The following is a 21,978-nucleotide window of genomic DNA, read 5'->3' as shown; positions in this document are numbered from 1 at the left end:
CTTTGAAGACTTCAGCAGGTATCCCATCAGGTCTGCTGGTTTTGTTGTTTTTCATTTGGCTAATAGCTGTGCACATCTCTCCCAGATTTGGAGATACTGCAAGCTCATCTCCAATTTGTTTTTGCAGAATTTGGTATGGGGACCTCAGCAGCTACTGGGAAGTTGCAGTTAAGGAGATGCTGGTAATGTTCTTTCCAGCGGAGTGCGATAGCTTCTATATCTTTTAGAAGTGTGGTACCATCTGTTGAGTGTAGGAGGCACATGCCATGATTTATTGGCCCTTAGATGGTCTTTGTGGCTTTAAAGAAGCTCTGCATTCATGAGTGTCGGCTAAGTGCTGGCTCTCTTTAGCTTTTTTAAATCCACCAGGTGTTCTTTAGTTCTCTGGTTCTTCTTTGAACCTCAGCCTTAGCGTTGGCATAGGTTTTTTTCTTAGTGGCACAGTTTCTATCTCTTTGCCAGATCTGAAAGGGCTTCCTTTTCTTGTCAATAACGTGTTCAATCTCACTATCATTCTCATCCAATCAGTCTTGGTGTTTCTTAGTTTGGTATCCAATAGTTTGTTTACAGGCTGCAATAATGGATGTTTTTAGCTTGGTTCAGTGTTCCTCAATGTTATCAGGGAATTCTGAAAACAGATGGTCCTTAAGAGTCGTTTGGAAGCAATCCCACTTAATAGATGTTGAATGGTTTGAGTGTTCATTTAGCACCTTGGTTTCCTTCCTTGAAGCCTGCGTTGAGGCTTAGCCATTGTGGAACGTATTAATCAGTGATCTGTCTAGCAGTCGTCAGCACTCGTCATAGCTCTGCTAAGGAACACATCACAGCAATCTTCAGCTCAGACAATTACATAGTCTAAAGAGGTGTCAGTGGTTAGACCAAGGATGCCTCCATGATGTTTTAAATTTATTTTTTTGTCGAAACAACAATATAGCGCATATAGTCAAAAGTAAAAGTACAATTCTGTTTTGGTTACTGTTGCCAATTCCTGCTTTCCCAATAGTCCCAGGCCACAGATCGAAATCTCGCCCAACTCTTGAATTAAAATCACCCAGGATAATTTTATCCTCCTTAGGCATCTCTGATAGGATGGTATCCAGCTGAGAATAATTTTTTTCTTTAATGTCTTCATCGGCATCCAGTGTTGATGCATACGTGCTTAAAATAGTAGCCTGATGGTTTTTGGCAAGTTTTATTCAAAGGGTTGAAAGTCGCTCATTACTGCCCGTAGGGGCTTCTGACAAGAGCTTCACAAGATTGTTTTTGATAGCAAAGCCTATTCCATATATTTGACGTTTTTGTTCAGGTAGACCTTTCCAAAAGAATATGTAGCCTCCTTTTTCTTCCTTGTCCCTCTCCTGCTCTTCAAGTTTCTTGAAGCACTGCACTATCCATGTTAAAACGTCGCAAATCTCTTGCAATGATGGCAATATGATGGCAGTACTGCATTCAAGACACTCATTATCTGTTATCCAACAAAGTCCGTATATTCCGTGATCAAATTTCGATTGTCTTTTACGACTGCTGGGTGGTGACCCCACTGGGCATGGTAATCCAGTCAGGGGAAAATGGGAGGCAGACTATGTTTAGGGCATCTTTTCTAGTCCCTCCCCCTTTTCGGGTGAACAGAGTGGATCCTAAATAGGACTGTTCAGTCATGAATACAGCTGCTGAGCTACTCAACTTGAGTCAGAGCGACTGAATCTGTATCCACCGCCCATGAGCTGGTTCATGATTAGGAGCTTCCAGATTTCACAGTCCTGCCCCTGATACCATTTGCCAATCACAATGGGACTTTTGGGGGGTTGGGTTGGGTTTTTGGAAGACGCCTGCACCTGAGTTTGTTTTATGTTTGTAAATCAGTGCACGGTGACCAACACACAGCCTTCGCAGTAAGGCTCTATTCCGATGGCATGAGAATCATGATGACCAGTAGATTCTTATCTGCTGCAGCCTTCATCTACCGTATTTTTCGTCCCACAGGACGCTCCGTCCCATAGGACGCACCTAGGTTTTTTTTTTGGGGGGGAGGGAAAAAAATTTCCCTTTATTTCCCCCCCAAAAGCAGGTCGGGGAAACCGAACCAGGTCGTGGAACAGCGGGATGGTGGCGCTGTGCCTCCCTGCTGTCCCCCGAGCTTGTGGGGCTGGCCGATGTCTGCCCGGTGCGAGGGGCGCTCTGCGTCAGGGCACCCCGCCCACCGGGCGGCAGGCTGCTATCCGCAGCGTGGGGAGCCCTGTGGGGAACTCCTGCAGGGCTCCCCACGCTGCGGATGTCTGTCTGGTGGGCGGGGCGCTCTGCTTCAGGGCGCCCCACGCGCCGGGCCACAGGCTGCTATCCGCAGCGTGGGGAGACCTGCGGGGAATTCCTGCAGGGCTCCCCACGCTGTGGATGTTTGTCCGGCGCGCGGGGCGCTCTGCTTCAGGGTGACTCGCGCGCCGGGCGGCAGGCTGCTATCCGCAGCGTGGGGAGCCCTGCGGGGAACACCTGCAGGGCTCCCAACGCTGCGGATGTCTGTCCGGCGCGCGGGGTGCTCTGCTTCAGGGTGCCTCGCGCGCCGGGCGGCAGGCTGCTATCCGCAGCGTGGGGAGCCCTGCGGGGAACTCCGCAGGGCTGCCTAGGATGCGGAGGTGTTCCCGAAGCGCCGGGCGCTCTGCTTTCAGGGCGCCCGACGCTCCGGGAAGCAGGCTGCTATCCGCAGCCTAGACAGCCCTGCGGGAACTCCCGCAGGGCTGCCTAGACTGCGGATGTCTTCCTGAAGCCTGGAGAGCGAGAGAGGTGCGCACCGACACCTCTCGCTCTCCAAGCTTCAGCGAAAGCCTGCATTCGCCCCATAGGACGCACCCAGATTTCCCCTTCATTTTTGGAGGGGGAAAAGTGCATCCTATAGGGCGAAAAATACGGTATCTTCACAGCCGTTGTAACATACTTCTTGTTATCATCTGCCTGTTCTACCACTGAGGACTTCTTGGATCATTCTTTGTCTAGCTCCTCCCCTTTGACCTTACCACCTTGGGTGACCCTGCTGGGAGTAGAGACTCCTGAAGGCTTCACTCACAAGGGTCATAGGAACGTTAAGCCCACTCACCACAACAAGGTGATACTCCAGCTGCGTTGATCAGCGTGCACTGATCTACAGACCTAAAACAAATTCCCACACAGGCGTCTTCCAAAAACCCATCCCGTTAAGAAGGAATTGTCTACTGGCCTGAAGGGTCTGATTCTGTGTTCAGATTACTCTCAAAGCTATTAATCTCCAGTCATCTCAATTAGCATCAAGCCATTGTGCAATGACACTGCTGTGTGACACCTTTGTCATGTTTCAGGTTTTCCTTACCAACCTATTAATTTCCAGTCATCTCATTAATGTCTGCAACACTTGTCTAGTTCAGACAGTAACCATACTGGTGAACTGGGCCAGTGTCTTAACCATGAAAGCTGCTTTTTTACAGTAAGTAAGTGAGGGTTTACACCTGAAGTTTAGTGTCTAGAAGAGAGCAAAGCAGTTTAGATGAAATGTAGGAAACACAAGGGAGGGCAGAAGATGGAGTGGGAGGGCGGTGGTGCCATAGGGGAAAGAATGAGATGATGGTGTTTACTGGGGAAGAAAGAGCCATATGGGGCCAAAGTAGAGTTGAACAGGCCCCAAGGTTCTGCACCACCTACATAAAATTATAGGGCTGGATGGGACCATAGCTTATTCTGCCCTCCTCTCCCTCCCACTATTATTCCACAGAAGAAATCGTTTTTTGAGAGCCAGCAATCAAATGTTAGTTCAGTGTATCCAAGAAAATTTTGTGCATGCGTTTCTCAACCAGATGTTAAAATGCTTTTGAAATGAAAGAAATGCAAACAGTCCCTGATACCACATAAAACGTCTACTGTTCAGTGGGCGGGGGGAACCACACTAATTCTGGTCCAGATAATTTGAGAAGAAAACAAACACACATTCCTCCTATCTGTTGTAGTCTTAAACTGGCCATTACTTCACTTATTTTATGTGGTATTTGAAAACTTAATCTCTGGTCACTAAATACTATTAATACTTACCATCTCCAGGCGGTAGGCCTCTCTCTTTTTTCTCATCACATTTGTTGCATTCGCTGAAGTAAAGTAACAAAAACATATCCAGAAGGACCCAAACCAGTGAGGTGGCAAGGACCACCTTACAATACGCAAATTTTCTCATGGCACTTTTAAGTCAAAAACAAAAATGAAGTGTATATTGAAGTCAGTGACGCTGCTTTAATCCCATTTCAGAGATCATGTTCCACATCTATGGAGAAAAAAAAGAACAGAGTTACAAAGGATCTGAGGAATAAAGTATCCTTCTCAAAATATAACAGACAAGTTTAATGCACTCAAGTATGATTATTAAATAGATGCTTAGGCAATGTGAAGTGCCTCAAGCATAGGCACTCTAGTGAGCCAGTTCTTACCAAAAATGACAATTCCATTCTCAATAGAACTCCTCCCCAAAGCAAAATAGGCTGTAATTGAAATCTGGTGTCTCGTTATCCTAAAACTATCCAGAGTATCATAGTTCCAAATAAAAATGTAGGGAAAAAATACTTGATCTTATGTACTCCAAGATGGGCATCAAATAGTATTGTTTTCATTACTGCATGAGCCAGCTCTTCCATTTCCCAACACCTAAGAAAATGGTTTAAAAATGCCTTCTCTGCATCACACTTACAAAAACGTGGGAGAACGGCCTAACTTCCCCATCAATTTCTGAAGCTCAGAAGAACTATTAAAGATGTTCTGAAGCAAACTACTTCTCCAAGCAAACTATTCTAATTAAGTAATTTACCCAGCAACCCTGTGTGCAAGCTATACACACAAATCCATCCTGAAAGCAGTGATCTCTACCAAACAGAGAACTGGTGCTTGAGCAAATAACCCCTGGAACTAACAAAATATATAGTGGTACCTCGGGTTAAGAACTTAATTCGTTCTGGAGGTCCGTTCTTAACCTGAAACTGTTCTTAACCTGAAGCACCACTTTAGCTAATGGGGCCTCCTGCTGCCACCGCGCTGCTGCTGCGTGATTTCTGTTCTCATCCTGAAGCAAAGTTCTTAACCCGAGGTACTATTTCTGGGTTAGCGGAGTCTGTAACCTGAAGCGTCTGTAACCCGAGGTACCACTGTATCTGTTTTCATATTTAAAGCATTTTGTAAGGTTGTTCCATCATATGGTGTTCAGTTAGCATTTAAAACAAAGTGTTAGACATATGTAGGCTGGGTGAAATGCCTGTATGGAAGATTAAGGTCAGATCCCAGATTATATAGAGACAGGGTCTGAAACTTTTCTGGGACTCTTGGCACTTTTGGAATTTTCAGCATGTGTTGTGGGCGCTGTCACAAAATAACTGCCAGGTGCTATGCCTGTTTACATAATGACAACTACAGTGCATATGGCAAATCACAAAACACCCATTTCATACAAGGCAAACTGGTTACAAGGGAAGAAAAGTTGGGTTTAAACCCCCAAACAGAAAACCACTCATTTTAATCTAGAGTACTCTGCTCCATCACATCACCAAATTCCATAAAGGCAACTCAACTCCACCAACCTCCTTTATCCAAGGACACCTAGACACGTACCCAGAGAGAAGTGGGGGGAGACACAAACTCCCTTCCTTGGTTACCTTTTCCAAGGATGACAACTACCTTAATGTAGCTGTGTGACCCTGTGTCACCAACAAAAGATACTGTCAGGGCTGCCTCTAGGTCCCAGCTCACAGAGGACCAACGCTAGGCTGTCGTTATGTACAAAAGTCTTTATTGAAGATTAGTTTCCATTTCCAAGCCGTAGCGCGCAGCTCTACGTCTTAAAGCCTAGACCGGCAAAGTCCCGTCTGAGTCGCCTCCCCCTCCACACCAGTTTAAGACTCTCGCCTTGCTCCACCTCTTCCTGAGTTCCTTTCTCCTCTGGGCCCTCCTGCCCGCTGGGGTTTCATCCTTTCTGGACTCTTCTGACGCTGACCCCCCTGATTCTTCCCCCTCCTTCCGGCGGGCTTTAGGACCTGGTTTCCTATCCGGGCTACCTGCTGTGCCGCTCGCCTGTACATTTGAACTTGGCGCGCGCGCCCAGCCGGCTACCTTCCTCTTGACCTTTCCCTCGCTCTCCGATGGGGGCGTGGCCAACCCTGCCTCATCTTTTCTCGCTGGTGGTGAATACGTTGGCCCTGATACCTGAGACTCCTCCCCCCCACTACGCTCTGGTGGGGAAGCTGGTCCTGATTTCCAACTGCTGCTCTGGGAGTCCCCGCTGGCCCCTTGCTTCTGGGGTGTCCCCCTTGGGTCCCCCCTTGCCCTGACCATAGGCGCCCCCTTCTGTGAATCTTCCGATTCGCTGGAGAGGCTCATGGAATCTCTCGGGCTGCTGTCATCTTCTCCTACGCTGCCCTCGGATTGCTCCCCCTCGCTCTCCATCTCCTCCCCTCCCTGCGCTCCCGCTGAGTCCCTGACAGATACCTTATCTGGAAATATTGAAACCATGAGGGTGGCCATTATTCTGCTTTGATAGTTCATACACTGAGACACGAGTAGTAAACATTAACTACTGTTTAATATGATATACAAACACAACTACTACAAATAAGTTTGAATTTTTGGTTCTGAATCATCACCAACCCTTCAGAATAAAAAGCTACTAATCACTGTATTAAAAGTGACAGCAACATAAGTCTCAACTCTGTGTCCACAGTAATTCCCGAAACTGAATAGTTATAAGAACTGAGGTTTCACAAGAATTGACTTTTGCAAGATTATTAACATATAATTCATAAAACAGAAATTAAGGGGAAGTATGACTAAGCATAACTGAACAATATGTACCATGACAAAATAAATGAGTTTCATTAATTTTTCCCCCTTGACATTTTCATATTCTCTTAATGATCAGTTCCTACTGTCACTTATGGTCAAACACCAGTTGCTTCAAAGAGCTGAAGCTTTAGTGTTTAGTGTATTGTTCAAAATTACTGCAAGCAGTATTAACTTTTTTAATAACCTTAGGAAGTTTACATAAATTTGTAGAACAGTTTTAGAAAATCCTTAGTAAAAAATTCATCAAGTACAGCAGGAGTTGCCACCATTCTGGACCAATGAGCACATTTTGAACTTTGAGTGTGCGCTGTGGGGGGCATCGCATAACACAAAATCGAGACTACAGTCCTTGTTTTTCTCCACCATCCCTCACCCTGCAACAACCTCATGCTTCCCAAGAGAAGTCCTGCTGGTCTTAACTGTGGAGATAATAGATTTTAAAGGCACAAGAACCCCCTTTCCCCAATGCCAACCCTAAACCAAAGCCTATGCTGCCATCATATACCCACTTCTTTAAGATCAACTGTGTAGTAGCATTAGCAGAAAGTAACTAATAAGAGTGCTCTTGTGTTGCCACTCTCCGGACCTCTCGTGGAGGAAGTAAGATGATAATCGCAGAGTCCCAGATGGTTTATGTGGTCCTGAGATGTTTAAGTCTTTGTTTATTCTGTTAAATACTATTGTATATTGATAATGCAAAGCAGTGCAAAACTGATTTCAAATACATGTGTTTGCATCTTATTTCAAGGCAAGGCTGAGATAAGTCTAGTCAAATTACAAGCTCATTTTGAGTAGCATTAACATGAAAGATTATCTCCTTCTGTGAGACACAATATGGAACAGCAAAGAGGTACTGACATGGGCTGTGGTGATAAGAGATCAAAACTCCACTCAGCAATGAAGCTCACTGCGAGACCTTGAGCCTGTTCCTCTCACATGCTTATGATGACAGGACAGAGTAGGGAGAACTATGTACACTTTCCACAGCCATTTGAGGAAGGGTAAGAAAAATAAGACATTTTAAAGTGACTCAATTAATATTTTTCAAAACTAGTAACTATGAAATTAGCTGCTGCCGTGGCCAATTAAAATTTATTGAGGCACCATATTATTAAAACAAGCCATAGTTGCTAGCGCTACTATGGGAGAGATTGTTGGTACCATCAAGGGGCAAGCTTCTTCAACTGCCTGGGACCCTTATCAGAAAGAGATATTGCCTAAGTATTTACGCTTGCTCTCTGACATTTTTTGGGGACTGCCCAAAAGGAGGGCTTTACGTCAATGCCAATCAGTGGTGACTTCAAGCCCTGCTTGGATCAACTGTACTCATCTTTTGCAATGTGACTTGAGTTCAAGGTATGTTAAAAAAATAAATTGTCATCTGCCCATCTTTCAAAGTGATCTGCTGGGAGTGAGGGTAGGGAGAATGCAGGATCTGGTCCTCCAACTGGATCTTGTTCCCCACTGCTGTACTATGAGATATATATCATCCACCACAATTCAAGTCCTTATTTTGTGAGCTTCTAAAAATTCAGCTCTCTGAAATTCATTTTCTTTGATTAAGATAGTGGGCAACTTCTCTACTACACCTTGAATAAAGCTAGGCAGGACTGCCAAAAGCCAAATAAAATTACTCCAGGGTACAGATTCTGGTTGGAATCCACTATGTACCTATTAGCAATACATCATTGTTCATATCGTATTTAACAAAGCCACTAGTCTTTTACCTAAATCCAAATTATAGACAATTGAAGTAGTTTTTTTCACATAATTCCATGCTCAAAGTTGTTTACAGTACAGTAACAGTAGATTTTCTGGTCTTTATGTACTATAGTGCAAACAAAAGCGCATTGAACTGAGTTTACAGTTTACTGAAGCAGCTTCAATTACTTTTAAGTTCCTCAGAACTGTTTCAGGTTTTCTATTGATGACTAACTGGAAGGAAACAGTCTTGGTAAAAGATCAGATATTACAAGAAAAATTAACCCAAACTGCATGTCACTCAAATACAGTGGCAATAAAGGGTTTAAAACTACAACAGTACAGTATAAACAAATAGAATAGAATACCAGAACATCACTTTTCAATATTCTTTCTCCAAAATATCAGAGACAGCAGAAAACAGTTAAGTAGCCCCTTTCACTTACTGAAGTCTTCAAGCATTTTATTGCATTCAAAAAGCATTCCTGACACAAAACTAGCAGTCTAGAAAAAATAGGCACAGCACCCTCATATTAGCTTGCATTCCTCCTTATAGGAAAAATTCTGCCGGGGAAAACTATTTAGACAGTTTTTCTGGATATGAATCCTGATGCACATTGTACTCAAACTACGCATGCAAAGGTATTGACTGGAAGGCCGAAAAACTGTCTATGGGCAACAAAACATGTTTCCTTTAACCACACCAGCAGAAGGGGAATAGGAAAGCTTTATCTGTCCTTAAGAATCAATCATGTAGCAAAATCTAACAGAATATTGAACCTTAACACTGTATCTTTAACATCATCTTCACTACAGAACATGAAAATAAATATTCTAAAAATGTGAATGAAACATCAGCCCATTAACCCATAAATGGCCATATAGGTACTGAACACATGAACCTGTCTTATGCAAAGTCAAATCACTTATCTATCCTCATGGGCAGCCTTCTAGAGATCGCATGCCAGCAATGGGCAGAGCAACAGATGCAATTCTTACCAATGAATAGTAAGCTATGCTCAGTCAGAGGCTTCAATGAGTACTTAAACACCTATTCATCCAGGCATGCCAGAAGTATCATCACAGTTCAAGAACATGCAAGTGCACTCAAGGAGGGTGTGAAGCAGGCATGGTTAGAAAGACCTGGAGAATCGCATTTTGCCCCTGGATTTAAGGTTCCCTATCCCTGGTCTGCACTGTTTTACTGTTAATCTCAGTGTTGTGGGTTTGAGTCCCACATTAGGCAAATGTTTCCTGCATTACAGAGAGTTGGACTAAATTACCTTCACCATGTCCCTTCCAACTCTACAATTCTGATTCCTGTCTCTACCTGACCAAATAGCAAATAATGTATTACTTTTCATCACAAAAACTGTGACTGCAGAAGGATTGACTTGTGCTTCAAAGAGGGCAAGAAGTCAGTCAAAATAGGCATCTCAGAATGGGTAGACACATCCACAAAATCACTGCAGATGGCAATACAAGGCCCCACAGACAACCTCAAAATAAGAAACACTTCAAAAACCAATGTGACTGGTAAGAAGAAAGCTGAAAGGGAAAGTGAAGAGGGTCAGAGTTCTTCAGAACCCTTGGGGGTTATTCAAATTCAAAATAATAGCAGCTCAATTCAAATGTGCATTTCTACAGTAAAGGATGTAAAAAACAAACTTGGGGAAAATATCTATAAGAATAAAAGAACTCCTTAAAAATTGGAATTAAAAATCAGCACAAGAAATCAGCTAAGATTTAGGGGGCTGGAGCAACTCCCATATGTGCAAATGCCACACTTAGGTTTTGTTAGTACAGTACAGGGAGAAAATACAAGGAGGGGAGGCATGACCAGTGTATAAAATATGCATGTGCAGGGGGTTAGACTAGATGATCCTCGGGGTCCCTTCCAACATAGAGTTGGATTCTATGTGGCAAAAGTGAAAGAAAAAGAGCTTTTTTCTTCTCCAAAACCAGAACCTGGGATCATCCAATGAAGCTGATCAATAAGTATATCAGGAAAGAGAAACTGATTATTTTCTTCACACAGCAATATCAAATTTGTTACAAGAAATAGTGATGGTCACCAGCTTGGATGGTATTAGACAAATTCATAGAAGATATGACCACTAGCCATAATGGAAATATTACCACAAGTCATAGGTATTATGGTGCAGGGGTCGGCAAGGCTTACCGGGCATGGACCGGATCACTCCTGCGGAGATCCTCCATGGGCCAGACTGACACAGCACAACGCCGGAAGTCACATCTGCACATGTCCGCGGCACCGGAAATCGCTTCTGTGCATGCCCAGACACTGAAAATCCTGCCTGCACAGAAGCGACTCTGGGTGTCTGGGCATGTGCAGAAGCGATTTCCAGTGCCGCGGAAGAGAGTCCCCGGGCTGCGCTGGTTCAGGGCAGCTCAGGGGGCCGGTTAAATGGACTCTGTGGGCCGCTTCCGGCCCATGGGCCTTAGGTTGCCGACCCCTGGCTCAGAGTAACATTGTTATGGATGGCAAACAATTGAGTGCTAGGTTGGCCAGTGGGAGAACAAAATGCAGGACTCTGGGGTGCAGCAGGGGTGTTCTTATATTAATTCAGAAGGGCGCTGCTAGCAGATGCAAGAAGACAGAGGTGTATGAATACATGCATGGTGCAGAGAAAATGTACAGGAATGAATTCTCTCTTCTCTCACAATACTCCAACCTGGATTCTTTCCAAGAAATAGAATGGGGGGGGGGGGATTCAGGACAGAAAAAAAGAAAACCTTTCCACAGAGAACCCAGTTAAAACTAAGAAATTCATTATCACAAGATAGGGTGATGACCAGTAACTAACACAGGCTTAGAATGGGGGACGGAACAAATTTATGAAGGATAAGGCTTTCAATGGCTACGAGTCATGATAACCATAGACAACCCCCAGGATCAGATGTATCATGTCTTTTGTGGTTGCTGAGGAATAAGTGAGAGAAGGCTGTTGCATTCCTATCTTGATTGTTCACTTCTGGGATGCATCCACTTAGCCACTGTAAAAACAGAGTACTCAACTAAATATAACTTTAACTGATCCAGGAGGTTTGAGTTTATATTCCTACAGTACAGTGACAAAAGAAGAGGATTCTCTTCTAACTTTTAATCACAAATGACCTATGAAATGTTCTGATTTCAGACACAAAAACCTCTCATGGAGACAGGGCAACTTTGTACCATGCAAACTTACAGAAGTTAAAGCCAGAAGGCTTTATGTATTCCATTTGATACTGATGTGAGAGACACAGCTGACAGTTCTGCAGTAATATGAGTTGCAATAAATGCAAAGCAATTCAGATGAGAGAGGTAAAGGCACCAGAGAGATGCTGCCTTTTATAGTGCCACTATACTAAATACTATGCATTCAGAGATACCTTCTGCTGGTTTGCTCCCACCCTGTCAATTATCCCATTATAATAGTATAAATGAACTCTAATTCATTAGGAAAAAGTTCAAAGCTAGCATACTTTATTAGAAAGAAACATAACCCTTATTATATAATCTGTTCTATTTGTCTAGGGAAAGAGAGAATCAAGCCCCTCCATCAGCAATACTGTACTGAAAGACCAGCAACTTTTGGCTCCTCCTCTTCAAATTACAGTATTCTATTCCTGTTACAGGTAGGTAGCTGTGTTGGTCTGCCGTAGTAGAAACAAAATAAAAAAAAAATCCTTCCAGTAGCACCTTAAAAAGATAAAAGGACCCCTGACCGTTAGGTCCAATCACGGACGACTCTGGGGTTGCGGTGCTAATCTCGCTTTACTGGCCAAGGGAGCTGTCGCACAGCTCCCGGGTGATGTGGCCAGCATGACCAAGCCGCTTCTGGCGAACCAGAGCAGCACACAGAAACGCCGTTTACCTTCCCACCAGAGCGGTACCTATTTATCTACTTGCACTTTGATGTGCTTTCGAACTGCTAGGCTGACAGGAGCAGGGACCGAGCAACGGGAGCTCACCCTGTCGCAGGGATTCGAACCGCCGACCTTCTGATCGGCAAGCCCTAGGCTCTGTGGTTTAGACCACAGTGCCACCCGCATCTCTAAGGTTAGTCTCTAAGGTGCTACTGGAAGGAATTTTTTTATTCTATTCCAGTTGACATTACAAGAACCTTATAACTAAGAATGCTGTCTGATTTCCTTCTCCGTTCCAAACCCTTTGTGCTGTGTCTTTTAGACTGTATGTGTTAGAACAAGGCTGCCTTATTTTCATTTGTAAGCTGCCTGGGAGCATATTTTTGGCTAAAGAGCAGGATAAAAAATTCTTTAAATTCATATATAACAGCTGAGAACAGTCTTTGGCCTCTCCTAAAAATCCACCCTGTAACTTACAATCAGATAAGAAACAAAACTAAAGATAAACTGAGGAAAAGGGGTGGAGGATGGAATTGAGAGTCATTATACTCTGGACCAAAGCCAGAGTATAAAAGCTCTATTTCATTGCAAACTGTTAATTGTTTTAGCAGCCATTTAATATGACTATATGAGTTATAACAGAGATGGACAAGCTGTGGCTCTCCACAAGTTGTGAGTTAATAGTTCAACAACATCAGAAAGTTGACAGGCTTTCCATCTCCAAGTCAGACATTTGTAAACTCCATTTTTCATCAGTGATTGAATGCTAGAGCTCTTTAAAGTATAATGAATTTTAAATCATGAATGTAAGTGCAGAATGTGGACATGCAAACCATGTGCACTCCCATTCTGCTCCTACAACCAACTGAAACAGGAAAAAAAGTCTTGCTGTGCAGGGAAGCAATGGCTCAGTTGCCTGGGTAACAAGGATGCATTTTCTCCTTTAGAGTGAAGGGTTCGTTTGCCCTCTGTGACATTGACACAATTGTCTGGGATCTTGGATTGAAAAACATTTTCAACTTTAAAAAAGCACTGAAGCAGTAGCAGCAGACCGGGGGGGGGGGGGGGTGGCAACAGCTGAAAATAGATGTGAAAATGCAGAGTGGAAGATGGGAGCTTTTTTATAGAACTTCTTTCTCCCTTCCTGTGCCCACCTGCTGCACCAAAACCCAAACCTTGAGAAAATCTAGAAAAGCAATATGCTGTGAGAATGAGCCCCTTCTGCATGAGAAAAGCGAGAGGCCAAACAGTGGTTCAAGCCCAATATAAATTTTGGAGTCACCTGGGGATTTTTTGAGGACTGGTGGCAGACAAGCTGGATTTTCTTAAAAATGGGAAACTGAAAGTTAATGCAATGACAGGTAGTGTGTATATATCTCAGAAAACCTTCATCTAATCAACAGCCACTTAATTTAATTTTAATCTCTAGGAAGTAGGGGTGGCATTTGATGTTAGGAATCGGGATTCTGTAATTAATGATACTAAGCAAAGTAGAACTTAAACAAAACATTAAAAAAAACTAAAATTATAGATAAAGATATTAATTCCATGATCCCAGATTAGAAAAAACTTATTGACTTTATCTCATAAAGATCATATTATTGATTTTAACATTACCACTATCAAATCTGATGTTCTTAATTCTAATGATTATGACGGGGCTTGGTCTAGGCAAATTTAAATAAAATCCAAAAAGCTGAGTACTAGCTAGCCTTCTAATAATAATTTAATGGCTGAGCAGCATTCTGTACAGCTCCTCATTTAGCAATATCAATGCAACTATAGTCGTACCTTGGATCCCGAACACCTTGCAAGTTGAACATTTTGGCTCCCAAACGCTGCAAACCTGGAAGTGAGTGTTCCAGTTTGTGAATGTTCTTTGGAACCTGAACATCCGACACTGCTTCCGATAGGCTGTAGGAGATTCCTGCAACCAACTGGAACCCACGCCTTGGTTCCCAAAAATTTTGAAAGTCGAACAGACTTCCGAAACAGATTCTGCTCAATTTCCGAGGTACGACTATACAAATTCCTGTCAAACTGGATACATTGTAACTTCTGTCTAGATAAATTAAGCAGTTTCCTCAGGAAGCTATGCCTCTTTTTCCTTTATCTACTGATGCAGATCCCCATAGAGTCAACTAAAATCCTAATAGTATTTAAAGTAAAAGGGTAAAAAAAGGTTTGAATCCATGCAATGGGGTGAATTTCTGCTGCTTTGTCCCAGCTCCTGCCAACCTAGTAGTTCAAAAGCATACCAGCGTGAGTAGATACACTGCTGCAAATATGCTGTAGATATACCTGTGGCAGGCAGGTAAACGGCACTTCAATGCGCTCTGGCACTCGTCAGTGTTCCGTGCCCCGGAAGTGGTTTAGACATGCTGCCCACATGCCCCGGAAAAACTGTCTGCAGACAAATGCCGGCTCCCTCAGCTTGAAAGCAGAGATGAATGCCACACCCCATAATCGAATTTGACCATAATCGAATTTGATCCAGGGGTTTTTTACCTTTAGTATTTACAATCTAAGGTTTCAGTCCCAATCCATAATTTTAACAATTTTCTCTTAAAGATGTTATCTCCACAGCCATCCATCATTTGAAAGCCCTTTTAGGATGTCAAATTAAGTATATAAATGTATTAACAAGGACCTCAGTTCCTAAAAGACGACTTCTAACATGCAAGATTTCTTCTTGGGTAATGACCCTTAAGATTATAGAGGAATGGGAGTTATCCCTAGAGAGTTCTTTGAATACTTGATAGTCAGCCTCCCACCCCTCCTTAAGAACCTTCTGCCTTAAACTGGGAATACACAGCATTTTAAAAATTTGTTCAGAAAGCCTTCTGAGTAACTGGGATGATCCACTGGCTATGACTTCCAAATTTCCAGCCTTAAGCACTCTTATTCAACTAACCCCTCCCTGTCATTCATCACTTTGCTAGTCTAATTTCTGGCATTTGGAAGCCAGGAGCGTGTGAGAGTCTGGCATCTTTACATTTGTACAGGTGGAGCTGTGAAACATTGCTGAGAGATGACAAAAGATACGCTGAAACATCTAAGTTTCCCTGCGGGCTAACTTCATTAAATCTGCTGAGGCAGCTTTGCCTCATCTATCAGGTCTAAATGTTCTCTGCCTCATATGCAAAATTAAGAAATCTGAATATAATGGGGTGTGTTTAACACTACTAACTCTCCAGAACCTATTGTTTTTTCACTGGCTTTTAACTTTGTCAAAGTGACAGATGCTTCATGCTGCAAGTACTAGTCAAGTTCTGGTTCCTCATGAATTAGGTTCCCCTGGCCCTACTTTTAAAACTTGCTAACCAACGAACGCTGCCAGAAACAATTCTGCTGTGCAAAAGCAGGGATCCAATTTGGCCACAATGCCATCTCTCCTAAACCATGCCAACCTAGTCAAACAGCTGGTGTCACTTGTTACATCAGCCACTACATGAGAGGCTGGGCCAACAGGGTGACGCGGCAGCTAAAAAAGCCAATGCAATTCTGGGCTGCATCAATAGGAGTATTGCATCTAGATCAAGGGAAGTAATAGTGCCACTGTATTCTGCTCTGGTCAGACCTCACCTGGAGTACTGTGTCCAGTTCTGGGCACCACAGTTCAAGAAGGGCACTGACAAACTGGAACGTGTCCAGAGGAGGGCAACCAAAATGGTCAAAGGCCTGGAAACGATGCCTTATGAGGAACGGCTAAGGGAGCTGGGCATGTTTAGCCTGGAGAAGAGGAGGTTAAGGGGTGATATGATAGCCATGTTCAAATATATAAAAGGATGTCACATAGAGGAGGGAGAAAGGTTGTTTTCTGCTGCTCCAGAGAAGCGGACACGGAGCAATGGTTCCAAACTACAAGAAAGAAGATTCCACCTAAACATTAGGAAGAACTTCCTGACAGTAAGAGCTGTTTGACAGTGGAATTTGCTGCCAAGGAGTGTGGTGGAGTCTCCTTCTTTGGAGATCTTTAAGCAGAGGCTTGACAACCATATGTCAGGAGTGCTCTGATGGTGTTTCCTGCTTGGCAGGGGGTTGGACTCGGTGGCCCTTGTGGTCTCTTCCAAGTCTATGATTCTATGATTCTATGATTCTATGAATTCTACATTGGTTGTGGGTGCCTGTTCCCAGTAGGGAAAGATGCCTGCTCTACCACTTCACAGCAAGGACACAGATTAGCACCAGCATTAGAAATCAGCCAGGCATCAGTCGCAAAATGCAATTGGCCTTTCATGACTGGAAATGTCTGGGCACCACCCTTGGCACCTAGCATTGCCACCTGCCTGGCTGCATTCAGCTGGTTTGCCAGGCACAGCAGCAGCAAAAAAGATGCGTCTTTTACTGCCACGCTACCTTGCAGACCCTGATTGCTACCACACCGCCAGGTGAATCAGGTGTTTTGCAGGGTAGAACGGTAGCAAAAGACACATCTTTTGCTGCCACACTTCCCTGCAGACTACTTGATTGCCCAGCAGTATTCCCCCCCCCCGCCCCAGTCTGCCTGGCAGCAGGGCAGCAAAAGAGAAAGGAACCTTGACATTTTTTTTTGGCGCCCACAACCTAGGTCCAAGGAGACTCATGGCTCCTAGCATTCCTCTCCCAGTTTCTAACACTGATTGGCATTATGGGGAGAGCATTCCAAATTGGGCACTACGTATGAAATAGAAGACATGTTCTATTGTTGCCACCCTCCAAATTTATTTTGTAAGAGGCACACAAAAGGGCCTTGGATGTTGATCTCTAGGTCCAGGAGAGTTCACATGGGAACCATGCAAGGCTTCCTATGTCAAAACTCTAAACTGCTCTCAAAAATGAATTGGCAGTCCATGTGATTGGCTCAAAACTGGATACATGTTCAGATATGGAGCTTCTGAGCAGTTCCCCAGAGGTAGTCCAATGTAGAACAGGTTGCAGTAATCTGACCCAGAAGCTACCACGGTACATGCCTTCTGAAGTTCTAAATGGCAAATCTGAAGTAGGAATTGCATTGAAGAAATTGAAAATATTCAGCTCTGTTCTGCAAGCCTTTCCAAACTCAACTCAGACTGAATCTAGGTAAAAAGGATCATCCCACCTACAAAAGGGGTAGAATCTACCAATAGATGAAAGATGATTCAGGTGAAGGGAGAGATTCAAGCATCTTTTTAAAAGATACAAAAGTTCTAACTATCTCCCCCTATGTTCAATGGGTGGTGTGGGGGACTCCATGGTCCTGAATGGGGTAACTGTGGCATTGAAGGACCAAGAGAGCAGCCTGGGAGTCATTTTGGACTCACAGCTGCCCATGGAGGCACAGGTCAATTCTGCGTCCAGGGCAGGTATCTACCAGCCCCATCTGGCATGTTGGCTGAGACCCTATCTGCCCTGTCTCAGCAGAGTGGTATATGCTCTAGTTATCTCCCACTTGAACTACTGCAATGTGCTCTACCTTTGAAAGTGACTCGGAATCTACAACTAATCCAGAATGCGGCAGGTACACTGTTGACCGAAAGTGGCTGTCAAGACCATATAACATCAGTCCTAAAGCATCTAGACTGGCTCCCAGTATGTTTCCAAGCACAATTCAGAGTGACACTTAAAGCCCTAAATGGCCTTGACCCTGTATACCTGAAGGTATACCCCCATCATTCAGCCCAGACACCGAGTCCACTTCCCAAGGGATTTCTGATGGCTTCCTCACAGTGAGAAGTGAAGTTACAGGGAACCAGATAGAGGGCCTTCTCGGCAGCAACGCCCTCCCATCAGATGATAAAGAACTACACAATTTTTAAAAGACATCTGAAGGCAGCCCTGTATCAGGAAGTTTTTGTTATTTTTATTATGCTTTTATATTCTTCTGGAAGCCACCAAGAGTGGCTGGGGAAACCCAGCCAGATGGGCAGGGTATAAATTATGATTACGATTACGATATCTTTATTGTCATTATCCCTTGCGGAACAATGAAATTGAAAAACTACATAAAACTACATAAAAACTACATAAAACTACACAAAAACTGCATAAAACTACTACAAAACTACATTATTATTATTATAACTATATAACTATAAATATAACTATATAATATAACTATATAATTATAAATAATAATTACATTATTATTACTATAACTAATTTCATTATCAGAGTAATTATTAACAATGTATTCAGAGACTCTCACAAAAGATAGATCATAATAAATGAATAGTCAAAATGTAATCTGAACAAACAAGAGTTTTTTGGGGGAGGGGGAAGGTAATGTGTGCCTAATTTATACCATATGGAACAAGCATGCATTATACAATATGCAACATGCATCAAGCATTCACTTTCTTTATGAAAGTACAAACAACTACTATTGAGACCAACTAAGTTAGTTCTTGGATATTCTTCAGATATCTGAAGAAGTGTGCATGCACACGAAAGCTCATACCAAGAACTAACTTAGTTGGTCTTTAAGGTGCTACTGGAAGGAATTTTTTTATTTTGTTTTGACTATGGCAGACCAACACGGCTACCTATCTGTAACTGGAACTACTATTGAGTCACCTATTGTAGTAAAGTGCTTGGATGGAAATTCCTAGTCCACATCTTTATTATAACCTTGGTAACATGAACACTTAAGTACATACACTGTTCTACTTCTCAAATATATATAAGCTCAGATATGGCATTTGACAAAATTAACACATGGTATTTGAGCTTAGCAGACATTGTTAACAAACTAATTTTATAAAAGTTAACCTGCAGTATGTTATCATTCACATGTTTGTTGCCAGGTGCAGCAGACATATGTCTGCCAATGTCACTCAATTTAAGAATAATCTTTCCAGGATTCTTGGGGATATGCTGCCACCATTTTGCAAAATGGGAATGATTTATTAAAATACTGCAGAAGTTGCTTGCAACAAGCCTTTTTCCAGTTATTTATTCATTTAATTTCACATGTCACAAAGGAAACAAAAGACTAAACAAACCTTTCAGTATACAGCTACTGTACTGCTACTAGTACACACAGACGCACACACCGAGCAAAGCATACTCTTGCACACAAAACTGAATAAAAGTATCCCAAGGCTGTACTTTTGAGATCACTATTAATGAGAAACTGTACTCCTTCAGGAAATGACTGGAGTACAGTACTCAACACTGAATGTATTAATATCCTTAAAATACCAAACATAACAGCATAACTATGAAAAGCACCCATTTTTTTGAAAGTCAACACTCATGGGTCCCCGATGGGCAGAGATGATGGGAGTTGTAGTCCAACAACATATGGAGGCACAATGCTACCTACCACTGACCTGAAGCAAAACAGAGTTCTCCATCTTTCTCTTCTCCCCCACTAAAAAATCATGGGCACACAAGCATCAAACTTTTGCAGGGAACCTAATTTCATGAGCACCTGGTATCTCCCCTGAGCTAGCCATCTAGCTCCCACCTTTCCACTTGACCAAAGAAAACAAGCTTTGTCACATTTACTGTCTAGTACCTGCATGAAGAGACACCCAGGTCCTAGAAAGGAAAATGGGACGCACATCACTTACCAAAACAAAGACCAGAAATCCACTCTCTATATCCTCTTTACAGGTTTATCTATGATGTACCAATTAAAGACACATGTGCCTTCAATCATCAAAACACACTTAAAGCAGCACTGAAAGACTGAATAAACCAGCACTGGTGAATGAAAGTATTCTCTCCCCCAAATAAGGAACATTTTATGAAAATATCACTTTAATATTAGAAGAACAAACCATTTCCTAAATTTACATGTATATATAAACAGAAAAATTATTAAGGTCTGTCAAGTCTGTTACCAAGATTGCAAAATTGTACAAAAATTCTCAAAAACTAGTTGCAAACATAATGCTAGCAGCATGATGGTATTGTTTCCCCAAATATGTCCATTTATGTCCCTCCCTAAAAAAAAGAAAGTCCTTCTACTTGCTGTAAACAAAGGGCATTATACTCTTTGGTCATGGAAACATTTCTAATTATCTGAAGTTCCTTAGATACATTATCTTACTATCCCCAGCACAGGCTAGAGAAGCTTTTCTGGGTCACCTTTTTCCTACCTCAAAAGAGTTTTGAAGAGGGCTTGCTGTTTAGGCAGCTGCCTTTATGTGTTTCACTCAAACTTTTAATATGTTTGAAATGGAGGGGTAATCAAGCCAGCAAGAAGAAATTGGGCATATTTAGTAGTCAATCTTACAGTGAAAGAGGAACTTGTTTCTTTTTAAAGAGAACAGGAACACACCATTTTAAAATAGCCAGCGGCACAGCCTGCTTCAGGATCATTAATTTCCTCCACAGCTATGTAAAACAAGCAAACTTTGAGACAGCAGTGCCAAGTGGTACAATTATAGGATGAATAGTGGCAATTATTATGCCATATTTTGTATCAAACTGTCCAAGCAAAGATAGTCAAATTCACTTGCTTCAAACACTTGCACAGAGGACTGACTGCACAGCACAGCAGGACAGCTAAAACGTATAACGTTTAGTAAAGGAAAGAAGAAAGGAGCGTATGGGTGGCCCACACTCTCACACAGGGCCAGCCCTGCAGCAGTGGGACCATTATGGGGTGATGGATAGATAGCAGATGAAGGCAGGAACTGATGCCTTAATGCTGAAGCAAGAATTTTTAAACCGTGTTTGTGGGTTTACAATTTTGACTCAGTTTCAGGCAACAAAATAACCCTTACACTTGGGAAAAGGGCAGAAGGAAAATTATGCAAAAAATAATAATTAGGGGGGCTGGCTGGGGGTTGGGGTGCAACAACAGCCAGAAAGCCAAACCCCCGTTTTGTGGGCAGGGGAGAGAGACCCTATTGCTGGAGGAGAGTAAGGCCGTGACCCTACACATGCTTTCCTCTAAGTAAGCACCGCTGCATACTGCCATACTTGTTTCAGGTGCACGGGATCGGAGCAACTTGGGCAAATCCACCCATTCGCAGTCAATGCTGTAAAGGGCGATGCCCCAGCACTGGATCTCACCCTAGCCAATGTCGACTGTCCAGCCACCTCTCGCCCTGCCCGGTTAAACTCGCTCCGCCGGCGACAAAGGAGAGGGTAAGCCATTAAAAATGAAATGAAACAAACGCGTTAGGAGCCGCAACTACTCGACCAGCGCCGGTTAAAAATGCGCGAGGGGCGAAAAGTTTTCCGCCAGGCCGTGTGAAGGCGACGCGTGCAGACGACGCGTTTGGAACTCCTGCGAAGCCCGCAAGCGACGCGGGCACGCCGTACGTGTGAACCTGCCCTTTCCCAGGCTGGGTTTGGGTTCTCTATTTTCTACGGAGGGAGGGAAGGAGAGAGAGAGAGAGAAGAGACCCACCTCCATCGAGCTGGCCTCGGAGGGGGAGGGGAAGCAGCGGACGCCCCCCGTCTTCGAGTAGCCCTTGGCGGCCGGGAAGCGGGCTGAGGAATCGCCGCCGCCGCCGCCGCCGCCGCTCTCCCGCCAACGGAGCCCCCCTGGCGGCGGAGGGGAAGGCGCCGCCGCCAGCTCGGCACGGGCCGAGTCCGTCCCCTCAGGAAAGGCAAGCAGCCCCCTTCGCCGCCGAGACGAGGACGGCGCCG

General features: G+C 43.6%; 1 protein-coding gene across 1 annotated transcript in view; it reads right to left on the bottom strand.

Moving 5' to 3' along the window:
- GALNT1 (polypeptide N-acetylgalactosaminyltransferase 1) overlaps positions 1 to 21,913 on the bottom strand; it is a 60,719-nt gene extending 38,806 nt beyond the window's left edge. Inside the window, exons 1-2 of the mRNA XM_079949660.1 lie at positions 21,737 to 21,913; positions 4,051 to 4,276 (exon numbers count right to left, since the gene is read on the bottom strand). Of these exons, the coding sequence (XP_079805786.1) occupies positions 4,051 to 4,189 (139 nt within the window). The 5' untranslated portion in view covers positions 4,190 to 4,276; positions 21,737 to 21,913. The remainder of the gene's footprint in view (positions 1 to 4,050; positions 4,277 to 21,736) is intronic.
- Between the last annotated feature and the right edge of the window lie 65 nt (positions 21,914 to 21,978).

This window comes from Podarcis cretensis (genome assembly GCF_951804945.1).
Source record: "Podarcis cretensis genome assembly, chromosome: 13".
NCBI classification, from domain to species: Eukaryota; Metazoa; Chordata; class Lepidosauria; order Squamata; family Lacertidae; genus Podarcis; species Podarcis cretensis.
The sequence above is the reverse complement of the archived record's forward strand: the minus strand, read 5'-3'. Positions and strand labels throughout refer to the sequence as shown.